This window comes from Equus asinus, chromosome 13, assembly GCF_041296235.1.
Source record: "Equus asinus isolate D_3611 breed Donkey chromosome 13, EquAss-T2T_v2, whole genome shotgun sequence".
Taxonomy (NCBI): Eukaryota; Metazoa; Chordata; class Mammalia; order Perissodactyla; family Equidae; genus Equus; species Equus asinus.
Window position 1 is genome coordinate 4,206,516 of NC_091802.1, and position 27,193 is coordinate 4,233,708.

The following is a 27,193-nucleotide window of genomic DNA, read 5'->3' on the forward strand; positions in this document are numbered from 1 at the left end:
GAGACATTCCCTTAAAAAATAAACATTCTCCTTTTCATGCAATTTATCAATCACAATCCATCAGTCAAATATTTATTCAACACGTATTATATGAAAAGAACTACGTTTAACTACCATAGTAAGCACAAAATAGCGTACTATACTTTCTAAACTCCAAGAAGCTTAAAACATTCAGATTAGAAATAAACATAAAAACATCAAATACAAAACTACAAAAATCCATTAAATTTGCATAGCTAATCCTATTTCCGTTGATAGTTTTAAGGCAAAATTTGTCAACATTGGTACTATTAACATCTTGGGCCAGATATCTCTTTGCTGTGGGGGCTGTCCTATGCATTGTAGGATATTTAGTAGTATCCCTAGCCTCTGGTCATAAGATAACAGTAGCACTCCACCCCTCCCCCAAGTTAGGACAATCAAAAAAGTCTCCAGTTGAGAACAAGTGTTCTAAAGTAACTATTAATCTCAAGAAGGCAAAATGTAATTATCACAAAATTCAAATTTACTAGCTTTAGGCATACAGCCATGCACCGCATGACTTTCACTCAGCAATGGACTGCATATACAATGGTGGTCCCTTGAGATTAGTACCATACAGCCTAGGTGTGTAGTAGGCTATACCATCTGTTTGTGGTATACACTCTACGATGTTTGCACAATGACAAAATCACCCAGAAATGCATTTCTCAGAACGCATCCCTGTTGTTAATCGACGCACAGCTGTAGCTTAAATAACATACATATATAATTGGCTCTCCATATCCGTGGGTGCCGCGTCTGTGAAGTCAACCAACTGCAGATCAAAAGGTCTACAATAGTTGCATCTGTACTGAACATCTACAGACTTTTTCCTCTTGTCATTATTCCCTAAACAATAGAGTATAACAACTTTTTACATAGCATTTACCTTGAATTAGGTATTACAAGCAATCTAGAGATGACTTAAAGTATATGAGAGGGTGTGTGTAGCTTATGCAAATACTATGCCATTTTATATGAGACTTCAGCATTGTGGATTTTGATATCCACCAGGGGGTCCTGGAACCAATCCTCTGCAGATACCGAGGGATGTCTACAACACCATCACAGATGATAAATTTGGAAATATCTAGTACCTGCAACTAACTCTCTAGACTGAAGAGTTTTTAAATTTGCTTCCTCAAGGCATTCTATATTAGAGTCTACCAAGAACAGGAAGGCTAAGTGAAACTGTACACAAATAACACTGAGAGACAAAGAAGTAAAATTATATCATGGCAAATATTTACTAGTATTCTACTATATAAAGACACTAACCTTTTCAGGGTTAATTTTAAACGATGATATTTAAGATGTTTGCAGACATCTTAAGATTTAAGTTTTGCAAAGTTTTATTCAATATTCGACTTCATGTTTGCTTAATTGCTAAGAACAGATTAACCTATCAATAGTTTGGCAGAAAAAATTTTAATTAAAAACCTTCACATTTCCATATTATAATTTTTTTTTTTTAAAGATTGGCACCTAGGCTAACAACTGTTGCCAATTTTCTCCTTTTTTTTTTAAGGATTGGCACCTGGGCTAACAACTGTTGCCAATATTTTTTTTTTTTTTCTGCTTTATCTCCCCAAACCCCCCCAGTACACAGTTGTATATCTTAGTTGCAGGCCCTTCTAGTTGTGGGATGTGGGATGCCGTCTCAACGCGGCCTGACGAGCAGTGCCATGTCTGCGCCCAGGATCCGAACCCTGGGCCGCAGCAGCAGAGCGCGCAAACTTAACCACTCGGCCATGGAGCCGGCCCCCTCCGTATTATAATTTTTATTCTAACTCTATAGATAGAATTCATTAATTCCTCAAACATATGTTGAGTATGTTCTATCTGCTAGACAGAAAACAATGAATAAGATAGTGCTTCCCAATGTAGGAAGATAAGGGATCTTGAAAGGCTTCACAAGGAAATGATACTTGAGCTGGGTCATGAAGCACAAATGCGCTCAACAGACAAGAAAGAAGACAGCAGAATGCCTGAAGACAGGGGCAACATCATGATGCAGAGGTACTAAGAACTTCAGGGGAATAGTCAAAACCTGTTCTGGTAGGATGACACTAAGAAAAGAGTATCAGGTCAACAGCCAGGCAGGTAAGGATGTAAGCATAAAAAGCATAGGATACTCTATAGAAAGTGGGAAATCATCAAAAGGTTTTATTTGGAGAATCACATAAAGGGACTCAAATATGAAGGATGGGTTAGAAAGAAAAAACACTGAAGAAAGGAAACTCAGTATCTATGTGAGAGATGAGGGCTACTGCTAAAGGAGAAAGAAGCAATTAACCAGACCAATAGTTAGAAGGTAGGACTGATGCTCTTCATTGTAACTCAATCTACAGAGTGGCAAAGAGAGAGAAATAGATAATTCCTAGGACAGTGGCCAAGGAAAGTAGAGGCTGCTGGAACTAAGTATACTCTGCACTGTCAATCCCTTTCTTTCTTCTGGTCACATTAACCTGCAAATAATTCAATCAAAATACAAACAAGATGTTTTTGAAAACTACACTCCCTTTTCTGTATGTATGAAGTGAGAGCATTTACAAATATTTTTGGAACCTACAAGTGGGAAGGGCAATAGCAAAATGAACTGTTAGAAATAGGCCAGAAGATCTATTTAAAGACTAAATGTATCTTACTTAGTCTGAAGTTTAAATATGATGCAAGGTAATTTTTCTCCCAGGAAGCTACTTTAAAATTAACAGCCACTTTTGGGTAGTTTTCTTCCTCCCACTAACTTTCTAAATAAAACAAAGATGCCCTATACAAGACAATAGCCCCTATCTCTTAAACCATATTTGGCTTAATTCCCAATCACATGAGGGAGATGGACTCTTATCATTCCCATTTCTCCTCGCCTATGGTGTCAAAATAGATAAGGTCATTCATTACAGAAAACTAAAGAGATAGTGAAGGTCTTACTGAAGGCAGCATGGTAAGGCAGAAAAAGCATCAGAGAATTAGTAGTGAGAAAGCCTGTGTCTAGCCCAGCTGTGCTATCACCACTTCACATCCAGGAACTTCTGCTATAATTTTATGACTGCACAAGTACAACCACAGCAGATGATCAGTACCAAGGTACACAAAAAGAACATATTTTGTAAAAGCTGATTTCCACAGTTACTGTGAGTTTACAGTAGTCTTCACTGTAAGTCTAGTATTAAGACAGATTTCAGGTTTGGTGGCTGTTCTGTTCTTCACAGAATGCACAACACAGCAAACTGCTTATGTAAACACTACAACGAAAAGGAGAGGTCTGAAAGGAGTTTTAAGTTTTATTGATGGGCAGCAATAAACATTTATTATACTAATTAATGAAAATATATATATATATATAAAAATTAAGCACAAAGCAAATCCTCTATCAGATCTTGTTCAATAGTTTTCAGTCATCACAACCTCGTCAGGCAATTACAGAGTTCACTAATATTGGAACTGTTTATTAGGCCTGTAAGACAAGGCTAATTAAGACATTTAATCAATTAATAAATATCATTAAATTCAATTTATTTGAAAATTAACTTGTACTAAGAAAGAAGTCAACGTGTTATTTTACAAGATTATTTTCCACTGTTACCAGCTCTAATCCCTATTTACTTTATCCCTGAGGTCATAAACTGGCCATGAAGCCAACTGGCCCACGTAAGTGTTTTACTGTTCTACAGAGTATTTTTAAAAAGCAGGAGATTTCACATAAAGTTCCATGTTCCTGGCTTCTCTTAAACAAGGGAGCACCTGTGGACTCTGGACCACATCCCTGCATGACCCTGGAGTCACTGCCCCTCTAGGCATGCCATGAGCCAGTCCTCACCACTTACTGCCCTTCACCCTCATTAGACAGATCTTCATGTAGATTGTTCTATACATTCAATTAACTGGACTAATATTGAACCCAGCCAAGAAAATAATATTAATTGCTCACACTTTTACCTGCCCATGACACTTACCATTATCGTATCACATATCTGATGCTTTTCAGTTATCTAAACACATACACACATACATGTATATCTGAGTCTAAGATCATTTCTATAAATGTTTATTTAATGACTAATTCACAGTTGCTTTTCATAAGAAGAATTTCCTTTAGGATCTGGGCTATTATAAAAGTTACAGGCTGCCTGTGTAAGATATACTGATTCTGATGACTCCACTCACTACAAGGCAAATAAAATTGAAACACCAATCCAAAGTTCTGTCTTTAGCTAACAAGCCTGTTCTCTCCCACAGTACTAAAAGTATATTATTCTTTTTTGGGACTGGGGACTTCTAGAAGCCGAATGTTAAGCAGCTCTGTTGGAAAGTTTTCTTTATATTAAGATGAAATCAGTTTCCCTTTAACTGCTAGTTCTTGGGCTTGATTTCAGCCAAAAACTAACTTTGACATCACAAAATTATTCACAGAATTGAGGCCTGGCTTTCATAAACCCATGCACACTTTTAATTGTGAGTATGAAACAAGAAACTGTTTTAATAAACTTAAACAAGTAAAGTCTACCTAAAGGTCAATGGTTTCATACTTTATAACTAAGATTCAAAGCACAGCCCAACTATCAATTCTGAAGCTGATAATGTAAGTCATTTCCACATCCAATGATCCATCTCTACTAGAATGGTGTCAGTATTTGGCATTAAATGTTCCTATAAAGTGAAAAACTACCGAATGGCTGTTTTGTATTATGTGCTACAAACTTGATTGCCAGTATTTATATAACGGGAGAGAGACTCAGCCAATAAAATTATTTTTATTGGCTCTCATTAAATAATATTCTCTCTCATTGAATAATATTTATACAATATAAGATGTCAATGAAGTATTAAATAATTTAAGACACAACTGTCAACTTTTCTTCAATCTATTAGGAAAAGACACCAACTTCAGTCAATTAAAGTTTAAGAAAATTAAAATTTATAACAGAAATCAGGTTTTAATACAATTAACATCACCACAGAACACACTGATAACTGGAAACGGCACAATCAAGTGGTTTTAAAGGTCTGTGCCATCAGAGACAGCATGAGCTTACCCGATTCTCATCATAAATAATCTGGACAATACTGCGGTGTTTCTGCTCCACAGGAGGAGGGGACACAGGCTTCTCGGGCTCAGGGGGTTTAGCCGCTTCTTCTTCAAGCTGTTGCTAAGAAACACAAAGAGGAAGAGTCAGGCATGTCACCCCCACCAGGAGTTAATCAGCAGAGGTAACACATGCTACTGAGTAATGCTTTGCTGATTCTATAGAGTAATCATTTAATCTCCTAGGGTCTAATGGACACAACGGCTCTAATAAATCCAATCAGATTTATTTTGACTAGTAACTAAACAACATAAATCATCACTAGATAGATAAATCCTTTTATATTTTAATTCTGATAAATTCAAAGCAAAATAATAAGAGAAACGAAACATATGAAGGCATCCCATATATCTGTATCATAATGACCTTTTGTGGCACTGGCAAAACACTTTTATATGTTATAGATACACAGTATATGTTAATGTCTGGTGGAGAGAGTATGGTAGAAGTGTTTAAGGTTTAATCTTTAACTCAGCACAGCACCAAGCTCTCCTCACCCTCCACCCCCTTCTCCCCTCCCCTGCTAACCTTTATATTTTGTAGTCGAGAGGCACTGGCAAAACCACAAGAATACGGACTGCTAGGGTGTGCAATTACAAAGCAGAAAGCTATCTGTATTACTCTGCCTGGGCTTCAGCCTTAGGGGCACCATTCACAAGTGGTACAATCCTAGGACCCTTTCTAGGTCCTTACCTCCATCTTGAACGAGCATATAAACCACTCACATGTAAAGCAGGAATATTAATAGCACCTATCACATAGCTTTGTGAGAGGATTACCATAAATGTCCAATAAATACTAGGTACAATTATTAACGAAGTAAAGCAGAGACTTTGCTTAGTTCACTGCTTTTTTCTCTTCAGCACCTAAGCCAGTGCCTGATAGCGAGTAAATGCTCAACAAACAGCAACATGAATATAGTATAAGTTCGCTGCCTAATATAATAAAAAAGATATTAGGGCAAGATGTTAAGTCTACTAAAGGCCCAAAGGAAAAATTGTCTATACTACTAATATAACTAACAGTCAAGGCTCCTAGTCATATAAATCATACCACACCCAAATGAAAGCATAAAAATCCTCCAGCAGAGGGGGCCGGCCCTGTGGCCGAGTGCTTAAGTTCTGCTTAAGCTCTGCTTTGGCGGCCCAGGGTTTTGCTGGTTCAGATCCTGGGCACAGACATGGCACCACTCGTCAGGCCATGCTGAGGCGGCATCCCACATGCCACAAGTAGAAGGACCCACATCCAAAAATAAACAACTATGTACCAGGAAGCTTTGGGGAGAAAAAGGAAAAAATTAAATCTTTTAAAAAAAAAATCCTCGAGGAGAGATGTTCAGTGACCACTTCTACTTGGGAATTGAAAGTACTCTTACAGTCTGCTATCTGTATAAGCAAAAGACAGATATTTAGAGTCGTGAGTTCATTTTTATGGGAATGAGTTCTTCAACCATGCCCTTTCTTTCCTTTGCCCAGAGAGCCTTCTTTTAGAATCTCTATGAAGTAGTTGTAGAGAAAGGAATAAATAAGCTTCAGGAAATCACATTTTGTTCTTAGCACCTAAGTAGCCCTGGAACAAAGCCATTAAAACAAAAAGGCTAAAAACAAAATTAAAAAATGCAAACTTTCCTCACCTATTTGTTCTCTTACATTAACTTTAGAATAATTTAGCAAATAATTAAATAAATAATTTAGCTGGAATTTTTAGTGAGACGGTATAAAACATATGAATTAACTTAGGATTAGCACATGACATTATTTCTTTATTTACTCAAGCTGTCTTTTACATTCCTCAATAAATACTGGAGGTCCCGTACATCTCATGATGATGATATGTTCCATTATTTTCAATTACTATAATGGGTTATGTGTTATTGAGCACTTACTATGTGCCACATATTGTATAATACAGTCATTGTCCCAACTCATAAAACAACTACATAACTTAGTGTGATTACTAATAATATTATTACCATTTTACAACAAAAGAAACTAAAGAAAACACCAGACCAGACCAACACCAACCTAGCAGAATCAGACCCACTAAGACTTAAAAGAATTGTCAGGCATATTATTATAAATTTAACATGGCCCAATAAATAAGAGGGTTCAACATATTAAAAGAAAAACAAAAAGCAAGAAATATTTTTTTAATGACTAAGCAGATTTAAAACTAAGCCAAAAAGAAATTCCAGCAATAAAAATATAATTATTGAAATTGAAGATATATTTGACAGGTTAGATATAACCAAAAAGAGAAATGAAAACTAAAGGACAGAAATGACGAAACTGCCCACAATGTAGCCAAAAGAAGTAAAAATGGGGGGGGGGGGGAGCAATTAAAAGACATGGAAAACAAGAGTGATGTTACACCTAATGGGAATTTCAGAAGGAGATAAAGAAACTGTAAGAAAGGGTTTTGTAAAAAAGATAATGGCTTAGAATTTTCTAGAGCTGATGAAAAACTCTACCACATTCAGGAAGCCCAATGAATCTCAAGCTGGGTAGAGTCAAAAAAAGAAAGAAAGAAAGAAATTTAAAAAAAAACCCAATCCTAAATAAGTCAATAAAAGCAACAGGACCCAAAGAAAAAGATATTGAAAGCAGTCAGAGAGAAAATTAAGAAATTTTATCCACAAAAGTACAAAAATTAGACTAAGGACTGGTATGTCTTAGCAATGAAAGCCATTAGCAGTGTACTGAAAAACAGAGAAAAAAACATTTACCAAGCAAAAATATCCATCAATGAACAGGCATAAATAAAAGGCAACATTCAAGTCATAAAAACAAAACAAATACTGAATTTGCCAACTAACAGATTCTGACTAAATTCTAAAAGATGTTCTTCAAGAAAAAGCATGCACCCCCAAATGGAAGATCTACGTTGTAAGAAGGAATGATAAACAAGTAAGATGACAAATGTAGGTAAACCTAAATGAACACTGACTATATACAATAATAATGTTTTAGGCAATTTAAAAAAAGCAAGAAAGAACTAAAATATATGATAACAATAGCATAAAAGTTGGGATGAAAGAGAAAGAAATCACAAAGTTCTTTGCCCTCATGTTACGCAAGAAGATAGTTAAGCTATTAATTAGTTTTAGGCTTCAAGTTAAATAGGCTGTTAAAATTTCTGGGGGAGGGGCTGGCCCCATGGCCGAGTGGTTAAGTTCGCGCGCTCCGCTGCAGGCGGCCCAAGTGTTTCGTTGGTTCGAATCCTGGGCAAGGACATGGCACCACTCATCAAACCACGCTGAGGCAGCGTCCCACATGCCACAACTGGAAGGACCCACAACGAAGAATATACAACTATGTACCGGTGGGCTTTGGGGAGAAAAAGGAAAAAAAAAAAATTTCTGGGGGAACTACTATAAACAAAGAAATATTGTATAAAATCCAAGCTGGGGGGAAAAAGAAAATGGAATAAGACAAATCATCAATCTAAAATAAGGATTGGAAAAAACAAACAAGAACACCAACATCAGCATCAGAAAGACAAACAGAAAGCATAAAACAAAATAGTTAAAAATAATTGGGATACTACCAATCATCATAGTCAGTTTAAAACAACTACATTATCCTGTGGTAAGACAGGTTGTCAGATTGAATTATAATAAGAAAAAAACCCAGCTATACACCTATATAAGAGATACACCTTAAACATAAAAGCACAGAAAGTAAAAGAAAGAAAAAAGATAAACTAACAAATATCAACCAAAAGAATGCTGATCTAATTACATCACTATCAGGCAAAAGAGATCTAATGGTAAAAAGAATTATAAGAGATAGAATGTCATTACCTTATACTAGAAGGTTTCATTGACCAGAAAACTAAGAATTATAAACTTGTATAATCTAAAATAAGAGCCTCAAAATACATAGGATAAAAATTGAGAATTGGGAGAAAATATATGCAAATCACATATCTGACAAGGGGTTAACATCCTAAATATATAAAGAGCTCACACAACTCAACAGCAAAAGAAAAAACAATCTGATTAAAAAATGAGCAGAGGAACTGAACAGACATTTTTCCAAAGAAGATACACAGATGGCCAAAAGGTACATGAAAAGATGTTCAACATCACTAATCATCAGGGAAACACAAATCAGAACCACACGAAGGTATCACCTCAACCTGTTAGAATGGCTAAAATGAAAAAGACAAGAAACAACAAATGTTGGAGAGGATAAGGAGAAAAGAGAACTCTCATGCATTGTTGGTAGGAATATAAATTGGTACAGCCACTACGGAAAACAGTATTATGGTTCCTCAAAAAATTAAAAATAGAACTACCATATGATCCAGGAATTCCACTTGTGGGTATTTATCCAAAGAAAATGAAAACACTAACTCAAAAAGATATATGTACCCCCCCCCCATATTCACTGTAGCATTATTTATAATAGCCAAGATATGGAAACAATCTAAGTGTTCACCAACAGATGAATGGATAAAAAAATGTGGTGTAGGGGCTGGCCCCATGGCCAACTGGTTAAGTTCGCGTGCTCCGCTGCAGGCAGCCCAGTGTTTCGTTGGTTCGAATCCTGGGCACAGACATGGCACTGCTCATCAAACCACACTGAGGCGGCGTCCCACCTGCCACAACTAGAAGGACCCACAACGAAGAATATACAACTATGTACCGGGGGGCTTTCAGGAGAAAAAGGAAAAAGATAAAATCTTAAAAAAAAAAAAAATGTGGTGTATATACACAATGGAGTATTATTCAGCCATAAAAAAACCGAAATGTTGCTGTTTGCAACATGGATGGACCTTGAGGCATTATGTTAAGAGAAATGAGTATGATGGAAAAAGACAAATACCATGTGATCTCACTTATACGTGGAACCTAAAAAACAACAACACAAAGCTCATAGATGCAGAAAACAGCTTGGTGGTTGCCAGAGGCGGGGGGAAGGGGAGGTGAAAGGAGTCAAAAGGTACAACCATTCCAATTATAAAATAAGTAAGTCACTGTAATGTAATCTATAACATGGTGACTATAGTTAATAATACTCTGCTGTATATTTGAAAGTAACTAAGAGAGTAGACTTTAAAAGTTCTCCTTGGGGGCCAGACCTGTGGCCGAGTGGTTAAGTTCGCACGCTCCACTTGGCAGCCTGGGGTTTCGCCAGTTCGGAACCTGGATGTGGACATGGCACTGCTCATCAGGCCATGCTGACGCAGCATCCCACATAGCACAACCAGAAGAACCCACAACCAGAATATACAACTATGTACTGGGGGGCTTTGGGAAGAAGAAGAAAAAGAAAGAATACTGGCAACAGATGATAGCTCAGGTGCCAATCTTTAAAAAACAAATAAAAATTTTTAAAAAATTCTCCTTACAAGGAAAACAAATTCTGTAACTATGTATAGTAGTGATCACTTCACAACATATACAAATATCTAATCAATATGTTGTAAGCCTGAAGCTAATATAACATTGTATGTCAATTATATCTCAATTTTTTGAAAAACTGAGAAATACTAGGAGAGAGAAATCCAAAATCATAGTGGTGATTTGGTAAGTTTCAGACAAAAATGAGACAAGACAGAGCCAGCCCTGATGACCTAGTGGTTAAAGTTCAGCACGCTTCACTTTGATGGCCCAGGTTTGGTTCCTGGGCACGGAACCACACCACTTGTCTGTCAGTAGCCATGCTGTGGCGGCGGCTCACATAGAAGAACTGGTAGAATTCACAACTATACACAATTATGTACTGGGGTTTTAGGGGGTAAAAAAGGAGGAAGACTGGGAACAGACGTTAGCTTAGGGTGAATCTTCCCCTGCAAAAAGAAAAATGAGACAAGACAGATAATTTTTTAAAGAATATACATCCGTCTCAACTATGACCAGAGTATTTTTATGAAACCTGACCATCATGCTAGGCCAAAATTCAATAACCAAAAATTTCAAAAGACTGGGTATTAGAGACCATACTCTCTGGCCACAATAAAGTTAGAAATCAAATAACTAAAAATAGTCAAGAAAAAATTTACACATCTAGAAATTTAAAAACACTTCTAATTGATACAGAGGTCAAAAAAGAAACTACAGTGGATAATAAAAAGTATCACAATGAAGCTAAAGTAGTGCAGAAAATAATACAGAGGGAAAAAAAGAACTAAAAAATTAATGTGTCAAGAAGTTATAAAAGAATACAATATAACCAAAGAAAGGAAATAAGAAACAGAAACTTATCACATAAAAGATACAATTAGGGGCCAGCCCCACGGCCAAGTAGTTAAATTCATGCACTCAGCTTCAGCGGCCCAGGTTTTCTCTGGTTCAAATCCTGGGCATGGACACGGCACTGCTCATCAGGCCATGCTCAGGCAGCATCCCACATTCTACAACTAGAAGGACCCACAACTAAAATATACAACTATGTACTGGGGGGAATTGGGAAGAAAAAGCAGAAAGAAAAACAAATTATCTCTATAAGCTAAGACATGAACAAAGAGAACAGTTCAGTAGTTCACAGAGAGGAAGGGGGTGCGGGGGTGGGCACAAGGGGTGATGGGGCACATTTATATGATGACTGACAAACAATAATGTACAACTGAAATTTCACAATGTAATAAATTACTATGACCTCAATGAAATTAAAAAATAAGAAAAAGATTAAAAGAAAAATATCTCTAGGGGCTGGCCCACTGGCGCAGCAGTTAAGTTCACACGTTGCACTTCAGTGGCCTGGGGTTCACCAGTTCGGATCCTGGGTGCGGACCTACGCATGGCTGGTCAAGCCACGCTGTGGCAGGCGTCCCACATATAACGTAGAGGAGGATGGGCACGGATGTTAGCTCAGGGCCAATCTTCCTCAGCAAAAAGAGGAGGATTGGTGGTGGATGTTAGCTCAGGTCTTATCTCCCTCAACAACAACAATAAAAAATCATCTCTAGAAGAAATAGAACTGAATTAAAAAGAGAAAAAAGTTGAATCACTAATTTTAAAAATCTGTTCACACACACACACACAAAAATACCCACTAGACCCAGCTGGTTTTACCAAGTTCTATCACACACACAAGGAACAAATAATTACAATCTTACTCAAACTATTTCAGAGTTTAGAAATGCTATAACATTAGCATGACCTGTTACCAAACTAGACAAGAGGAGTACAAAAAAAGAAAATTACAAGCTAATCTCTCTCACAAGTAAGAAGACACAAAAATCCCAAAATAAATATTGTTAAAGCAAGTCCAGCAACTTATAAAATATAGATAACACATCAGATTGACTTAGGTTAAACCCAGAAATCCACAGGTGATTTAACACTAGAAAAAATGATTATTGTACTTCATTGCATTAATATATTAAAGGAGAAAAATTATATGATCAGCAAACTTATGCAGAAAAAGCATTTGATAAAATTCAACATCTCTTCATGATTCAAACTCCTAGCACACTAGAATAGAAGGGAATTTCCCAACCTGATGAAAAATGTCTACAGAAACGGACATAATTGTTGGAAAAAGTAAAAGGCATTCCTTTAACAGCAGAAAAGAACAAAATAATAACTTTCAATGTGTATTGCAGTCTTAACCAGATGGCAATAGAAAAGGAAAAGGTTTAAGAACTGGAAAGGAAGAAATAAAACTGTCTTTTTTCTTTTTTTTACTGTTGATATGACCTTTACCTACAGAGAAAGACTAAAAGAATCTATAAATAATTTACTAGCAATAAAAGGATAATCTAGGGTGGTTGCTGGTCCATATATTAAAAATAAATAATAATCAAATGCAACAGTTAGAAAAATATAATTTAAAAAAATATTATTAACAATAGCATCAAAATTATAAGGTACCAAGACTTGAATCTAACACAGCCATATAAAATATTTATGAACAGAAAGTAACAAAACATGAAAGACCTCCTAAATAAATGGACAGATACACCCTATTCATGGATTAGAAGACTCAGTATCATAAAAATATCATTCCCCCCAAATTGATCTCTATATTCTATTATGATTCCAATGAAAATTCCAGAAAGATGTTTTAGAGAACCAGAACATGTGATTCTAAAAGTTACATGACATGGTAAAAAACTTTAAATAGCTAAAACATGCTTGTAGAATTGGGGCTTTCCTTGCTGGAAAAAAAAGAATTATTATAAAGCTCTAGTAAGTAGGAGAATATCTATTGTTTTTCTGCATCAAAACCAAAAAGAGAACATATCACAACTAGAAGGACCCACAACTGAAATATACAACTACGTACTTGGGGGATTTGGGGAGAAAAAGCAGGAGGAAAAAAAAAGAAGATTGGCAACAGTTGTTAGCTCAGGTGCCAATCTTTTAAAAAAACAAAAATAAAAACAAAAACAGGTCAATAAATAAGAACACAAAGCCCAGAAAACAATATAGACACAAACCTGAATTATAATAGAGCTACAGTTGTAGAATAGCTGGGAAAGGATGAACTTTTCAATTAATTATCCATACAGGAAAAAATGAATGTTGACCCCTTTGTTGAGGCAGACACAAAAAAATCAATTTCTGGTGGATTAAGAATAATGTGAGAAGCAAAAATGTAACTTTTAAAAAGACAATATAATAAAGTATTCTAATGACATCAGTATAGTCTTATATAAAGTCTAAAGAAATACTCTTCACCAAAAAACACTATTAGGCTCAAAGACCTAAATGTAGGAACTGTGACTATAAAATTCATGGAAGAAAACACAGGTATAGATCTTTGTGACCTTGGATTATGCAATGGTTTCTTAGATACGACGCCAAAAGCAAGGTGATGAAAGTAAAAATAAACTGGAGGGGCTGGCCCCCGTGGCCGAGTGGTTACGTTCGCGCGCTCCGCTGCAGGCGGCCCAGTGTTTCGTTGGTTCGAATCCTGGGCAAGGACATGGCACTGCTCATCAAACCAGGCTGAGGCAGCGTCCCACATGCCACAACTAGAAGGACCCACAACGAAGAATATACAACTATGTACTGGGGGCTTTGGGGAGAGAAAAGGAAAAAAATAAAACATTTAAAAAAATAAAAATAAAAAAATTAACTGGACTTAATCACAATTAAAAACTTTTGGCCCTGGTAAGATTCAGTCCTGCATAGCTGTTTTCTACTACAAAAGTCGTTTATCTCCATCTGCCTTCTCTCCCACCTAAGAGCCAGACACCACTCCAGAGAAGATTCAGTGCAAATGGACATGAGGCCCCTGAGGCCCCAGTACTATCTTTTCAGCTGCGAACTAAAGGCCAACAAAGATTATCACTTTAAAGTGGTAATGATGAAAATGAGCATGTCATCTTTAAGAACAGACAGTTCAAGGGCTGGTAGAAAGGATGAATTGCATTGTTGAAGCCGAGGCAATGAATTATGAAGGCAGTCCAATTAAAGTAACACTGCCACTTTGAAAACATCTGAACAGCCAATGGTTTCCCTCCAGGACTTTGAAATAACACTACCTGTGGCCTAAATGTGGTTCAGGGCCTGTACATATTGATAGACAGCACTTAGTAGCTGTGGAAGAAGATGCAGAGTCAGAAGACGAAAAGGACGATGTGAAACTCCTAAGTATATCCAAAAGGTAACATGTCCCTGGAAGCCGTAATGAGGTTCCACAGAAAAAAGTAAAACTTGCTGATGAAGATGATGAAAAAACTGAAGAAAAAGCTCCAGTAAAGAAATCTACATTAGACTCCAGCCAAAAAAGCACAAAAGTCAAACCAAAATGGAAAAGACTCAAAACAATCAACACCAAGATCAACAGGTCAAAATCCTTCAAAAAACAGGAAAAAATTCCTAAAACACAGATAGGATCTAGTTCTGTAGAAGACATTAAAGCAAAAATGCAGGCAAGTCTAGAAAAAGTACACTGGTAAATTAAGCCCAAAGACGGGAAGAGAGGAACAGGAGAGACAAATATAGTCCACACTGAGTATCACCAGCAATCCAGACTGAAGTCTTCTATTTTCATCTCAGGCCCCTTTCCTGAGTTGCCACACACCCACACCCCCTTCCAGACTGGAAGCAGTCTCACTCTTGATTTTCTAAAGCATTTTTGTTTGACAGCTGTGGTTCACTCAACCTTATACTTTGCTTTCTATTACTTCTGCATTTGACTCACCTCTTTGACCATATTTTAATCACTTTTATATCTCCCTAGCTGCTCAATAAGTATCTGAATAAGAGAAAAAAACTCTTTTGTACATCAAAGCATACTATCAAGAAAGTGAAAAAATCCGTAGAATGAGAGGAAATATCTGCAAATCATGCATCTGAGTACCCAGAATACATAAGGACTCTTACAAATCAACAATAAAAAGACAAATAACCAACTAAAAACTGGGCAAAGAATCTGAATCAACATCTCTCCAAAGAAAATATACAAATGGCCAACAAACACATGAAAAGATGCTTATCATTAGTCATTAAGGAAATGTAAATCGAAACACAATGAGATACTGCTTCACATTTACTAGGATGGCTATTAAAAAAAAGGAAATAACAAATGTTGACAAGGAAGTAGAGAAAGTGGAACCCTCCCTCATACACTGCTGGTGGGAATGTAAAATGGCGCAGCCACTTTGGAAAACAATTTGGCAGTTCCTCAAAAATTTAAATGGAGATTTACCATATGCCCCAGTAATTCCACTCCTAAGTATGTCCAAGAGAACTGAAAACATATGTCCACACAAAAACTAGTACATGAATGTCACAGCAACATTATTCATAACAGAGAAAAAGTCAACACAACCCAAATATCCATCAACTAACGAATGGAATAACAAAACACAGAATACCCACACAATGGAATTTTATTCGGCCATAAAAAGAAATGAAGTGCTGATACAAGATACAACATGGATGAATCTCGAAAACATGCTAAATGAAAGAAGCAGAAGCCAGACACAAAAGGTCACGTTATATGATTCTATTTATCTGAAATGTCCAGAATAGGCAAATCCATATAGACAGAGAATAGATTAGTGGCTGCCAGGGGCTGGGCGGGAGGAGGAAATAGAGAGTAACTGTTTATAGATATCTGGGGTTTCTTTATAAAGTAACAAAAACGTTCTGAAATTATATAGTGGTGACAGTTGCACAACTTTATGAATACACTAAAAGCCAATTTAAAAGGGTGAATATTATGGTACAGAAATTTTATCCCAATAAAAAAAATCTTCCCCCTAAAAAAGCAAAATGACAAACCACCAATAGGAGACATCCACTATACACATAACTGACAAGAGACTTTAGGAAATACTAAAAACAAGAAAATGATAAAATAAGAATCCACATAAGGTACACAAATAACCCATAAACAAATGAAAATAAGCTGTGTCTCATTCCTAATGAGAGAAATGCACATTAAAACCAGTGAGGTGGCCAGCCCGGTGGCTGAGTAGTTAAGTTCTCGTACTCTGCTTCAGCGGCCCAGGGTTTCACTGGTTCAAATCCTGGGCACAGACATGGCGCCACTCGTCAAGCCATGCTGAGGCAGCATCCCACATGCCACAACTAGAAGGATCCACAAATAAAAATACACAACTTTGTACCGTGGGGCTTTGGGAGAAAAAGGAAAAATAAAATCTTTAAAAAAAAAAACTAAAGCTGAAAAAAATTATCAAGTGAAGGCAAGGATATGCACAAACTGGAACCTGTACATACTGCCAGTGAGAATGTAAAATGGTACTGCCATTTTGGCAAACTCGGTATCATCTAGTACACTCAAAGATGTGTATACTCTCAGGCCAAGCAATGCCATTTCTGGGCACATGCCCTAGAAAACCTGCTTATATGTGAACCAAAAACACAGCACTACTGGATGGAATGGCAACAAACCAGAAGTAACCCATCCAATAAGATAAAAAATAAAATGGACAAACAAGTTTTGCTATCTATAATCACATAAACAGTGCAGTAGAGGAAATGAATGGATGAAACCAAGAAAATAGCAAAAAATAAATAAATAAAAGCAAGTCACAGAATATACAAGGCATGATTCCTTCTAATTAAAGTTCAAAAATATGGAAAATTCTGGGGACAGCTCAGTGGCATAGTGGTTAAGTTCGCATGCTCTGCTTCACGGACCTGGGGTTCACCGATTCAGATCCCCAGCACGAACCTCGACAGATTTAGCAAGTCATGCTGTGGCAGGCGTCCCACATATAAAATAGAGGAAGATGGGCACAGATGTTAGCTCAGGGCCAATCTTCCTCAGCAAAAAGAGGAGGATTGGTGGTCGATGTTAGCTCAGGGTTAATCTTCCTCAAAAAAAAATAAATAATATGTATGTATATGTATATATATGGAAAACTCAACATTACCTTCTTTAGAGAGACAAATACACATTCTTAGATTATATTAAGCAGTAAAATCAAACACTTACTTGTTTCTTTTTCAGTTTAAAGATCTGCTGTTCTACTTTCGCAATTTCTCGATCTACACGATCCATACTCTGTATTAACTCTTCCTTTGAAAGTTTTGAAGGTGAAGCATTTTGATCATCTCCACATGGCTGCCCAGAGATTGGGGAGGATGGAGCTTCATGTTTGCCACCAAATGCTGGATCCTTTAGAGAATAAAATCCAGAAAAATGTATTCTTCACTGATAGCCAACGTTAGAGTCAAGATTCTCTCAACTGGAAAAGTCAATTTTAAAACATAGCAGAGCCAAGTGTGCTTTTTCTCCATATAGTAGTCCTATATTAGCAATTTTCTATACACACACACAGACACACATGCAAACCCTACTGATGTTTATACTGTTTTTATAATTAAGACATTCACTATTTTGAAGATCCTAAAAGGGATACAGAATGAGGTGGCTAAGGCTGATCAGCCTTTAGTGTAACATTACTGAGACTACAGAGAATTTCTGGGGAAATAATAATGCAATCACGAGAAAGGAATATACCAATTTCTCAGCCATTTCCTTACAATGTCTCTTCAAAAAGTCTGAACATGTAGGCTGGTCAACAGTGTAAACTCTGGATAAAATCTGTGTGCCCATCCAACTTAACAGTTATGATATGGCCAAGAGATCCTATCAGAAAGTTTTCAGGCTTTCCAAGGGTGAATCCTGAAGTACTGAAGTCAGAGAAATGACATAGGAACTTTTGTTCCTACTATCACCTAGGACTACCCTCATAAAGGGCAACCAAGTCTGCCCACACTACAGCATACATAACATCTCTTTAGCCAAATACATCATCCCACTCCACCTCCAAATCAGCAGAGAATAGTAGGAGAATGAAAGCCTCTCCACCCAAAATCTACCACCCTATCAACACACACACACACAAACACGCACAGGCTATTAATTACCAAAGGTGAAGATATAAGCAGTACTGTAAAGCAGATGAATTTTAGATTAAAGTATTAGTTTTCTTTAGGCTCTAAGAGCATAGAATGAGCATAGTTCATAGGAGACTATAGAGCCCTAAATATATTAAATAATGATTAAGTAACTGTGAAAAATCAGTAGTTCTAACCGAGAACACACATAATTATACCTGGATAAGTTGTTCCAAAACACCTTGGAACAGATTTCAGCTAAAACATAATATGTATATTCCTGAAAAGTCTCATATTCTCTAACAGTACATGATAAATATAAGACTTCTGAGGAAAAAAGAATTATGGTTATTTCTTAAAATATGTACAACTTTGCAAGCAGAGCATTAACAAAATTAATAACAACTCTAGTAGAGGTAATAATATAGTGAAAGCTCCAGTATCATTTGCATTCAGCCTACAGTCAATCTTTGGCAGCCTTAAACCCTGTAGTTCATGCTTCCTTTGTTAAGATGTAAATCCTTGAGGTCATTTGCTTTCAATAGAAAACAGTATGTTTCATCAAAATAAAAAATCAGATTCAAGGCGTAACCTTCTTTATCAACCTTTAAAAATAAAAAATACAGGAGAAAATATCTTCACACTTTCTTTTCAACATTCAGATCTTCACTAGTTAGCTTAACACTGTGAAAAGTAGAGCAGTTCTTGAATTCACTAAGCCAACTACTATTTGCACTAAATTAAGACTAAATGCAGAATTTCCAAATCTTCTTAAGGTCTATATACATAACGAAGGCTATTTCTGTAATTATGAGACAGCTTGATCCTGAGAGCTTGGAAACATTAACATGCAAGGAAAAATCACTGATGAACCACCAGGATTTCCATGCTATATTAATGTCATTCTCCTACCATATGCACATGAGCTAAAGGTGTTACAGAATATGTATAATAGCAAAACAGATTATATTTTGATTTATCAGATTTTGAAAATGCTCCTCAGATGATCTGATGCATGTCCTAAGAACTACTATTACATATCAAAATTTACAGTGACTTCCTTTCTAGTTAAATATTTTAAAAAAACAAATTCCTTCGGTGCCCACTAAATGACAGGCACTAGGCAGAGTGGTGAACAAAACCACAAAACATATATGAAGCTCACCTTTATGAAGCTTATAATCTTATGTTGGAACATCCTGATAGCTATTTAGGGGGAAAAGAATTAGATTCCTACCTCACAACTTATATCACAATAAAAGCCAAATCAAAGCAAATATTTATATGACATTTATTAGCAAATCAACAAGGAGCTTCAGACAAACAGAAAAAACATATTTACATTATCTTGCACTTGGGAAAGCCAACAGTAAAAGACATTTAAAAAAAAGAAAAGAGGGGTCAGCCCAGTGGTGCAGCGGTTAAGTTTGCACATTCCGCTTCGTCAGCCCAGGGTTCACTGGTTCGGATCCTGGGTGCGGACATGGCATCGCTTAGCACGCCATGCTGTGGTAGGCGTCCCACATATAAAGTAGAGGAAGATGGGCATGATGTTAGCTCAGGGCTAGGCTCCCTCACTGAAAAGAGGAGGATTGGCAGTAGTTAACTCAGGGCTAATCTTCCTCAAAAAAAGAAAAAAGAAAGAAAACTAAAAAAATTAAAAAAAGATTGGTGGATCAAAATAAAAAAACACAACCTTTTGTTTTGGAAATTAATAATTTATCAAATTAACAATGAATTTTTTAAAAAACAATAAATATGTGATATCAGCAAGGGTACAAAAGAACTGGGCACCCTTACATACGGTTGTCAGGAATAAGAACTGGTCCTACCCTTTTGCAGGGCAATCTGGAAATACTCATGAAAGCCTTAAAAATAAGCTAACTCTGGGGGCTGGCCCCGTGGCCGAGTGGTTACATTTGCGTGCTCCGCTGCAGGTCACCCAGTGTTTCATCGGTTCGAATCCTGGGTGCGGACATGGCAGTGCTCATCAAACCACGCTGAGGCAGCGTCCCACATGCCAAAACTAGAAGGACCCACAACGAAGAATATACAACTATGTACTGGGGGGCTTTGGGGAGAAAAAGGAAAAAATAAAATCTATAAAAAAATAATAATAATAAGCTAACTCTGGTGTGTAATTAATTACACTAATAGAAATTTACCTTAAGGAAATAAATAAGAATGTACACCAAAAGAAACAGCCACAAGAACATAAGTCATTGTTCTAATGAACAAACAGGTAACCTACATGTATGACAATTAAATAAATTACTTTGTATCCATATATAGAATACTAAGCAATCACTAAAAATACAGTTGTAAATTTATTGACACAAAAATAAGTTCATGTATATTTAAGCAAAAATAAAGTTACACACAAGGTACAAAGAGAGCACATTAATATACTCACCCAAATAAGAAAGATGAAATATCAAAAAGTTAAGAATGATTCCTAACTAATGACTATAAGTAACTTTTTCCTTCAAGCTTATCTAATTCTTCTATAAATGATATACCTGGGTTTAAAAACATTTAAAAAAAGAAAAAAACTAACAAATGCTCTTTCAAAATCTCTACTTGTAAAAAAAAAGTAATGGTTTACAACTCAGGAAAGAAAAAGCAGGACAAAGTGTCAAAGTGGTGTTACCTAGGTCACCTAATTTTTCCTAACATCTGTTTTCTCTACTATACAATAGAAATAGGTTATACTACGATGCAACATGTCACATTTTAATGAATGAGCTTTTAAGATCCCTCTTTGCTAAAAAATTCTCTAGTTATATAAATTACATTTGGGGTAATTTTTCAGCCTTGGATGGAGATCTTTATTCACTATATTTTTTTCTCTCTTTCTTCCTTTTTTTTCAATGCTGCAAAATATTTCCGATAAACCCATAAACTAATAGTACAGATATTTCACATGGTGAGGCGGGTCTCAAAACTCCCACAAGTTTAGCTCATTTCCAGCTTATCACAAAGAGCTTTTCTCCACCCAACTTATTATTTTGAAATTTTTCAAATTTACATAAAAGTTGAAAGAATAATATGCTGGATACTCATTAATCCTTCATCTAGATTCACTAGTTGTTAACAGTTGGCTACATTTGCTTTCTCTCTCTATACATAGATATAAATATATTATATAGATAAATAATACATCTATATATATAAGTATCTATATATAAATATATCTATATCTATATATATAGATAGATATAAATATATCTACTACGTACACCTGGCTTTGTTTTTTGGCTGAATTATTTGAAAATAAATTGCATTCATATTCACCATCTTTTAAATCACTTTTCACCACATAAAAACTCAAAGGAATAGCTGGGTACTTATTTATCTGATATCAGAGTGGAAAGGGCCATTAGCCAAAAAGGTAAATAAACTTCAAGGGAAAGAGATTTGATGACAAAGGAGGGGGCAGGGATATTAACATATGATAGTAAAAGGGTTAACACTTGTCTCTTAAGAGTTTTAAAGAATTAGTTTATTCTTTCTAAAACAAATATTTATTCAGTACCTACTAAGTGGCAGGTACTTTCTAATCTGCAGATTTAACAACAAGCAAAATAGTTAAAAAAGATAAACTCAGCAAGGAATTAAGAACATAATACACGAACATGCACTTCATAAAAGAAAGGCAAATAACCATAAACACAAGAGGAAAAAAGTTTGATCTTAATGGAACCTTCTCATAAATTTACAATACACATTCTTTGACATGTCACAAAATAAAGCTAGCTATTACAAGTACTTATCTCCAAGATCTAGAATTACAGGTAACTTTTTTCCTCAGTATTCACAAATTTTCTAAAGAATATTTTATACATAAATTAGAAAAAATTTTTTTCTTTATAAAAATTATAAGCACAGTTGAACCTTACCTAAAATATGTTTTCTCCCATGTACCAAGTTAATAAATTGCAACTGAATTTAAAGGGGTTATTTAAAATTTGATTTAAATTTAACAAAACTGTGGTAATCTTGAGTACCTCTGAGCACATTTTTTAAGCCCAGCAAGCCATTACAAAATGCTTGAGAGTTATTCGATAGTAATTTTTCTTTACAGCAGTCCTCACGTTGTTTTCATTTACTAAAAAGTCAAAAGTACTCACTTTAAAAGTCTGGAGCACTAAGTCTGTGGTTTTCAGTTTTGTTTAACAAAATTTTTACTTTCCCACAGCACTAACCTTTAGAGACTGGTGTAACTGGGCTTTCTTTTAGGCTCTGTGCCTGAATATGGCTAAATAAACATTACACACCAACATCTCCACAGGGTAAGAGAACAAATATTTACCTTCTTAGCATCTGCAGAAGTCCTCAACCCTTCTGGCAGTGTGTGCACTAAAGGTAAGACCGCAGCGCTGACACGCTGGAAATGGGAATCAGAAACCTGCTCCAGACGTGGTCGCTTGCATTCCAGTGAATCATGATCCACTGGGGATGGGCCTGGGTGAAACTGTTCATATCCAGTTCTCCTTTCTTGAGGCCTAATACAAACACAGAAAATAAACACTTGAAATTTTTTTAACTGATGTACAACTTCCTATTACCATCCCTGGGAGGACTTCAAAATAAATGAGAAAGTTATGCTTATTTTCAAAGTGAATCCCTCTCCCCCTACTCTAGAAGAATAGATATTGCACTATAAAGTACTATTAAACTTCTAATTCTAACAGAAAAAGTTTCTTCTGGGGAGGTGGGAGTGGTGGTGATAAAGAAGTGAAAGATCTAACAAAAGATTCCAATTTGCAGAAAATTTAAAGTTGCTGAAGAATATCCATAAAATAATATTTTTAAGCCTATGCCACAATAACTGAATTTAGTATAATCTAGACCAGAAGAGCCACCATTTTCAACCAATCATAAAAACAAGCAAAAAAAGACAAATCTCCCAGCAATTGCTATGTGGAAAGATAAATGACTTGAGTTGTGAGGTATTATTAAGACTTAAAGACAAGTCTCTTGAGGTGGAAATGCAACATTGTTTTGAAGCCATAAATCTTGCCCCTTAAAACAAATATTCTAGGAGCCAGCCCAGCAGCATAGTGGTTAAGTTCATGTGCTCCACTCTGGTGGCTTAGGGTTCTCAGGTTCAGATCTTGGGGTGGACCTAGCACCGCTCGTCAAGCCACGCTGTGGCAGCATCCCACGTAAAACAGAGGAAGATTGGCACAGATGTTGGCGACAACCTTCCTCAAGCAAAAAGAGGAAGATTGGCCATAGAAGTTAGCTCAGGGTCCATCTTCCTCACAAAAAAACCCAAAACATTTATTCTGTCTAGTTTCCCCCAAGAGACAAGTGTCTTGAAGGTCAGGAATCTGTCTTTGACTTCCTTACATGATGTACTCTACAGAAGACTACATATGGATGTTCAGTAATTTGACTTTTCATTTTCTACCAAAGAATTTACAGGAGCGACATTTTACTTTATGGCCAAGCTTTAAGCAAATGTCTTACAAAACAACATTTCATTGAAAAGATAATCATTGGGTTTCATTTTTAGGATAGACGATGAAATAAAGCAACGTCTATAAAATTATTAAACTTCAAAAACTTAAAATCTCATTCAAGGCATAAAATCCCATTATCTTCTTAAAATTCACAATGATGTCATGAAAAGTAACGGAGTAGGAAGCTTCAGTAACAAGACATGGATGCCTGCTTTTGCCATTTAAATTCAATAAAGTATTGGGAGTTCTTGTCAAAGCATTGAGCAAGAAAAGGAAACAAAAGACAGCCAAATTGAAAAGGAAAAAGTAAAGTATTTCTATTCGTAGGTGACATGAACTCATATTTAGAACACTCTAAAGAATTTATTAAAAAATGTTAGAGATAATAAAGGAATAGAGCAAAGTTACAGGATACATAATCAACATGCAAAGATCAGCTGTATTTCTATACATTAGCAATGAACAATCCTAAAATGAAATTAAGAAAACAATTCCATTTATAATAGCATCCAAAAGAATAAAATAGGAATAAATTTGACCAAGGAGGCTCAAGACTTACACACTGAAAACCATAAAAGATTGCTGGAAGAAATTAAGAAAAACTTAAATAGTAAGACATCCCATGTTCATGTACTGAAAGACTTAATGTTGTTAAGATAACAACACAACGCAAAGCTATCTACAGATTCAATGAAACCTCTATCAAAATTCCAATGGCAGTTTTTGGAGAAATAGAAAAACCCATCATAAAATTCATATGCACTCTCAGGGGACCCTGAATAGCCAAAACAATCTTGGAAAAGAAATTCCAAGTTGGAGAACTCACACTTCACAATTTCAAAACTTACTACAAAGCTACAGTAATTAAGAGTGTGGTACTGCCATAAGGAGACATACAGACCAATGGAATAGAATTGAGAGCCCAGAAATAAACTCTCACATCTATGGTCAGTTGACTTTCAACAAGAGTGCCAAGACCATTCAATGAGGAAAGAACAACCTCTTTAACAAATGGTGCTGGGGAGGGCGAGCCCCAGTGGCCTAGTGGTTAAGTTTGGTGCATCTGCTTGAGCGGCCAAGGTTCATTTCCCAGGCATGGACCTACACTACTCATCTGTCAGTGGCCATGCTGTGGTGGCAGCTCATATACAAAAAGAGGAAGATTGGCAGTGGATGTTAGCTCAGGATGTTTGCCGTTTCCTCAGCAAGAAAACAAAAGAAAAAAAACATGGTGCTGGGGAAACTAGATATCCACATGCAAAAGAATGAAGCTGGACTCAGATATCTGACACCACATGAAAAAATTAACTCAAAATGGATTCAAGACTTAAACATAAGACCCAAAATTTAAAACTCCTGGAGAAAAACATAGGGAGAAATCTTCCTAATATTGGATTTGGTGATGATTTCTTAGATATTACACCAAAAGCCCAGGCAACAAGGGAAAAACTAAATCGGACTTCTTCGAAATTAAAAACTTTTGTACATCAAAGGACACTATATCAAACTGTCTTTTCACAACCCACAGAAAGGCAGAAAATATTTGCAAATCATGTATTTGATAAGGGTTTAATATCCAGAATATATAAAGAACTCCTACAACTCAACAATAAAAAGACAAACAACTTGCTCCTCTCAAAAAAACTGGGCAAAGGATTTGAACAGACATTTCTCCAAAGAAGATATACAAATGGTCAAGAAGCACATGAAAAGATGCTCAACATCATTCAGCATTATGGGAATGCAAATCAAAACCACAATGAGATACCACTTCACACCCAGTAAGGAGGCTTAAATTATTTTTTTTTTTAAAAAAAAGGAAAATAAGTATTTACAAAGATGTGGAAAAACTGGAACCTCCTGCACTGTTGGTGGGAATGTAAAATTGCGCAGCCACTGTGGAAAATGATTGGCAGTTCCTCAAAAGATTAAACATAGAATTACAATATGACCCAGTAATTCTACTGAGGTATATACCTGAAAGCACTGAAAACAGAAACTCAAACAGATACTTGTATACCAATGTTCAAAGTAGCATTATTCACAATAGCTAAAAAATGTGGAAACCCATGCCCATTGACACGTGAACAGATAAACAAAATGTGTTATATATGTCCACTAGACTATTACTCAGCCACAAAAAGGAATCAAGTTCTCACACACGCTACAATATGAACAAACCTTGAAAACATAATGCTAAATGAAATAAGCCAGATGCAAAAGGACAATTATTGTATGATTCCACTTACATGAAATATCTAGAATAGGCAAATTCATAGAGACAAAAAGTAGCTTAGAGGTTACTAGAGACTGGAAGAAAAGGAGAATGGGGAATTATTGGTAAATGGGTACAGAGTTTCTCTTTGGCATAATGAAAAAGTTCTGGAAATAGTGGTGATGGTTGTACAACATTGTGAATGTACTTAATGCCACTGAATTGGAACACTTAAAAATAGTTAAAAGGTAAATTTTATGTTAAGTATATTTTACCATAATAAAAAAAATCAACATACAATTTAATTCTTAGAATCATTATTAATAAAGACTAGCCTAGGAAATAAAAAGAGATCTCAAATTCTGACAAAAAAATTTTTATTAGAAAATTACTACTACAGTAGTACTTGAAAGGGTGATTTATATTCTTTTTCACCAGTTACTCTTTTTCCATTCACTCAGCTCACTCGACTCTGACTCAATTCCTCCTCATTTCATTTTATTCCAATAGCTCCCCACTTGCTAAAGTCAGCAATGACCTCCTGATATTGAAAACGAAAGAATATTTTTAGACATATGCTGACCTATCTGCTACATTTTATACTTCACTTTCTCCTTTCTTCTTGAAACTCTACCACCTCTTGGTTTCCAGGACACTATATTCTCTGCTGCCATATTCTAAGTCTTTGCTGGCATATACAATGATTTTTCCACAGGGGATACCAGCACAGATAATCTTGAAACAATCAACTTCCAGAGACCCTGAACTTCCACATATATTCTTTACTTAAATTGACCTACCAGATAACAAACCTGCGGTTCTCCTCTCCCTACTTCTCTTTCACAACTGCACCCTCTCGTCTCACCCTTCCTGGCTCTTACACTGGAGCACTGTCCCTCAGAGTGTAAACACCTCCAGAACGTCAAAGAAATAAACCCTTTTGCAAACTAACAGTTCCCAAATATTTGCCTTCAACAAAATTGAAGAACTTAAGTTGTTAACTGATATTTTTATCTTAGACAATAAGCATGTGATTTGGTGATGATTCCACTTACATGAAATATCTAGAATAAGGCAAATTCATAGAGACAAAAAGTAGATTAGAGGTTACTAGAGACTGGGACAT

The 27,193-nt window shown here is 36.0% G+C and overlaps 1 protein-coding gene and 1 pseudogene across 36 annotated transcripts in view; one reads left to right on the forward strand and one right to left on the reverse strand.

The window, feature by feature from the left end:
* NCOR1 (nuclear receptor corepressor 1) overlaps window positions 1–27,193 on the reverse strand; it is a 154,709-nt gene that overhangs the window by 97,074 nt on the left and 30,442 nt on the right. For all 36 annotated transcript variants that reach the window (XM_070481978.1, XM_070481982.1, XM_070481975.1 and 33 more), the window contains 3 exons: window positions 22,697–22,889; window positions 17,477–17,659; window positions 5,058–5,171 (listed from right to left, as the gene is read on the reverse strand). In XM_070481978.1, the coding sequence (XP_070338079.1) occupies window positions 5,058–5,171; window positions 17,477–17,659; window positions 22,697–22,889 (490 nt within the window). The remainder of the gene's footprint in view (window positions 1–5,057; window positions 5,172–17,476; window positions 17,660–22,696; window positions 22,890–27,193) is intronic.
* Window positions 14,147–15,088, forward strand: LOC123276243 (nucleophosmin pseudogene; annotated as a pseudogene).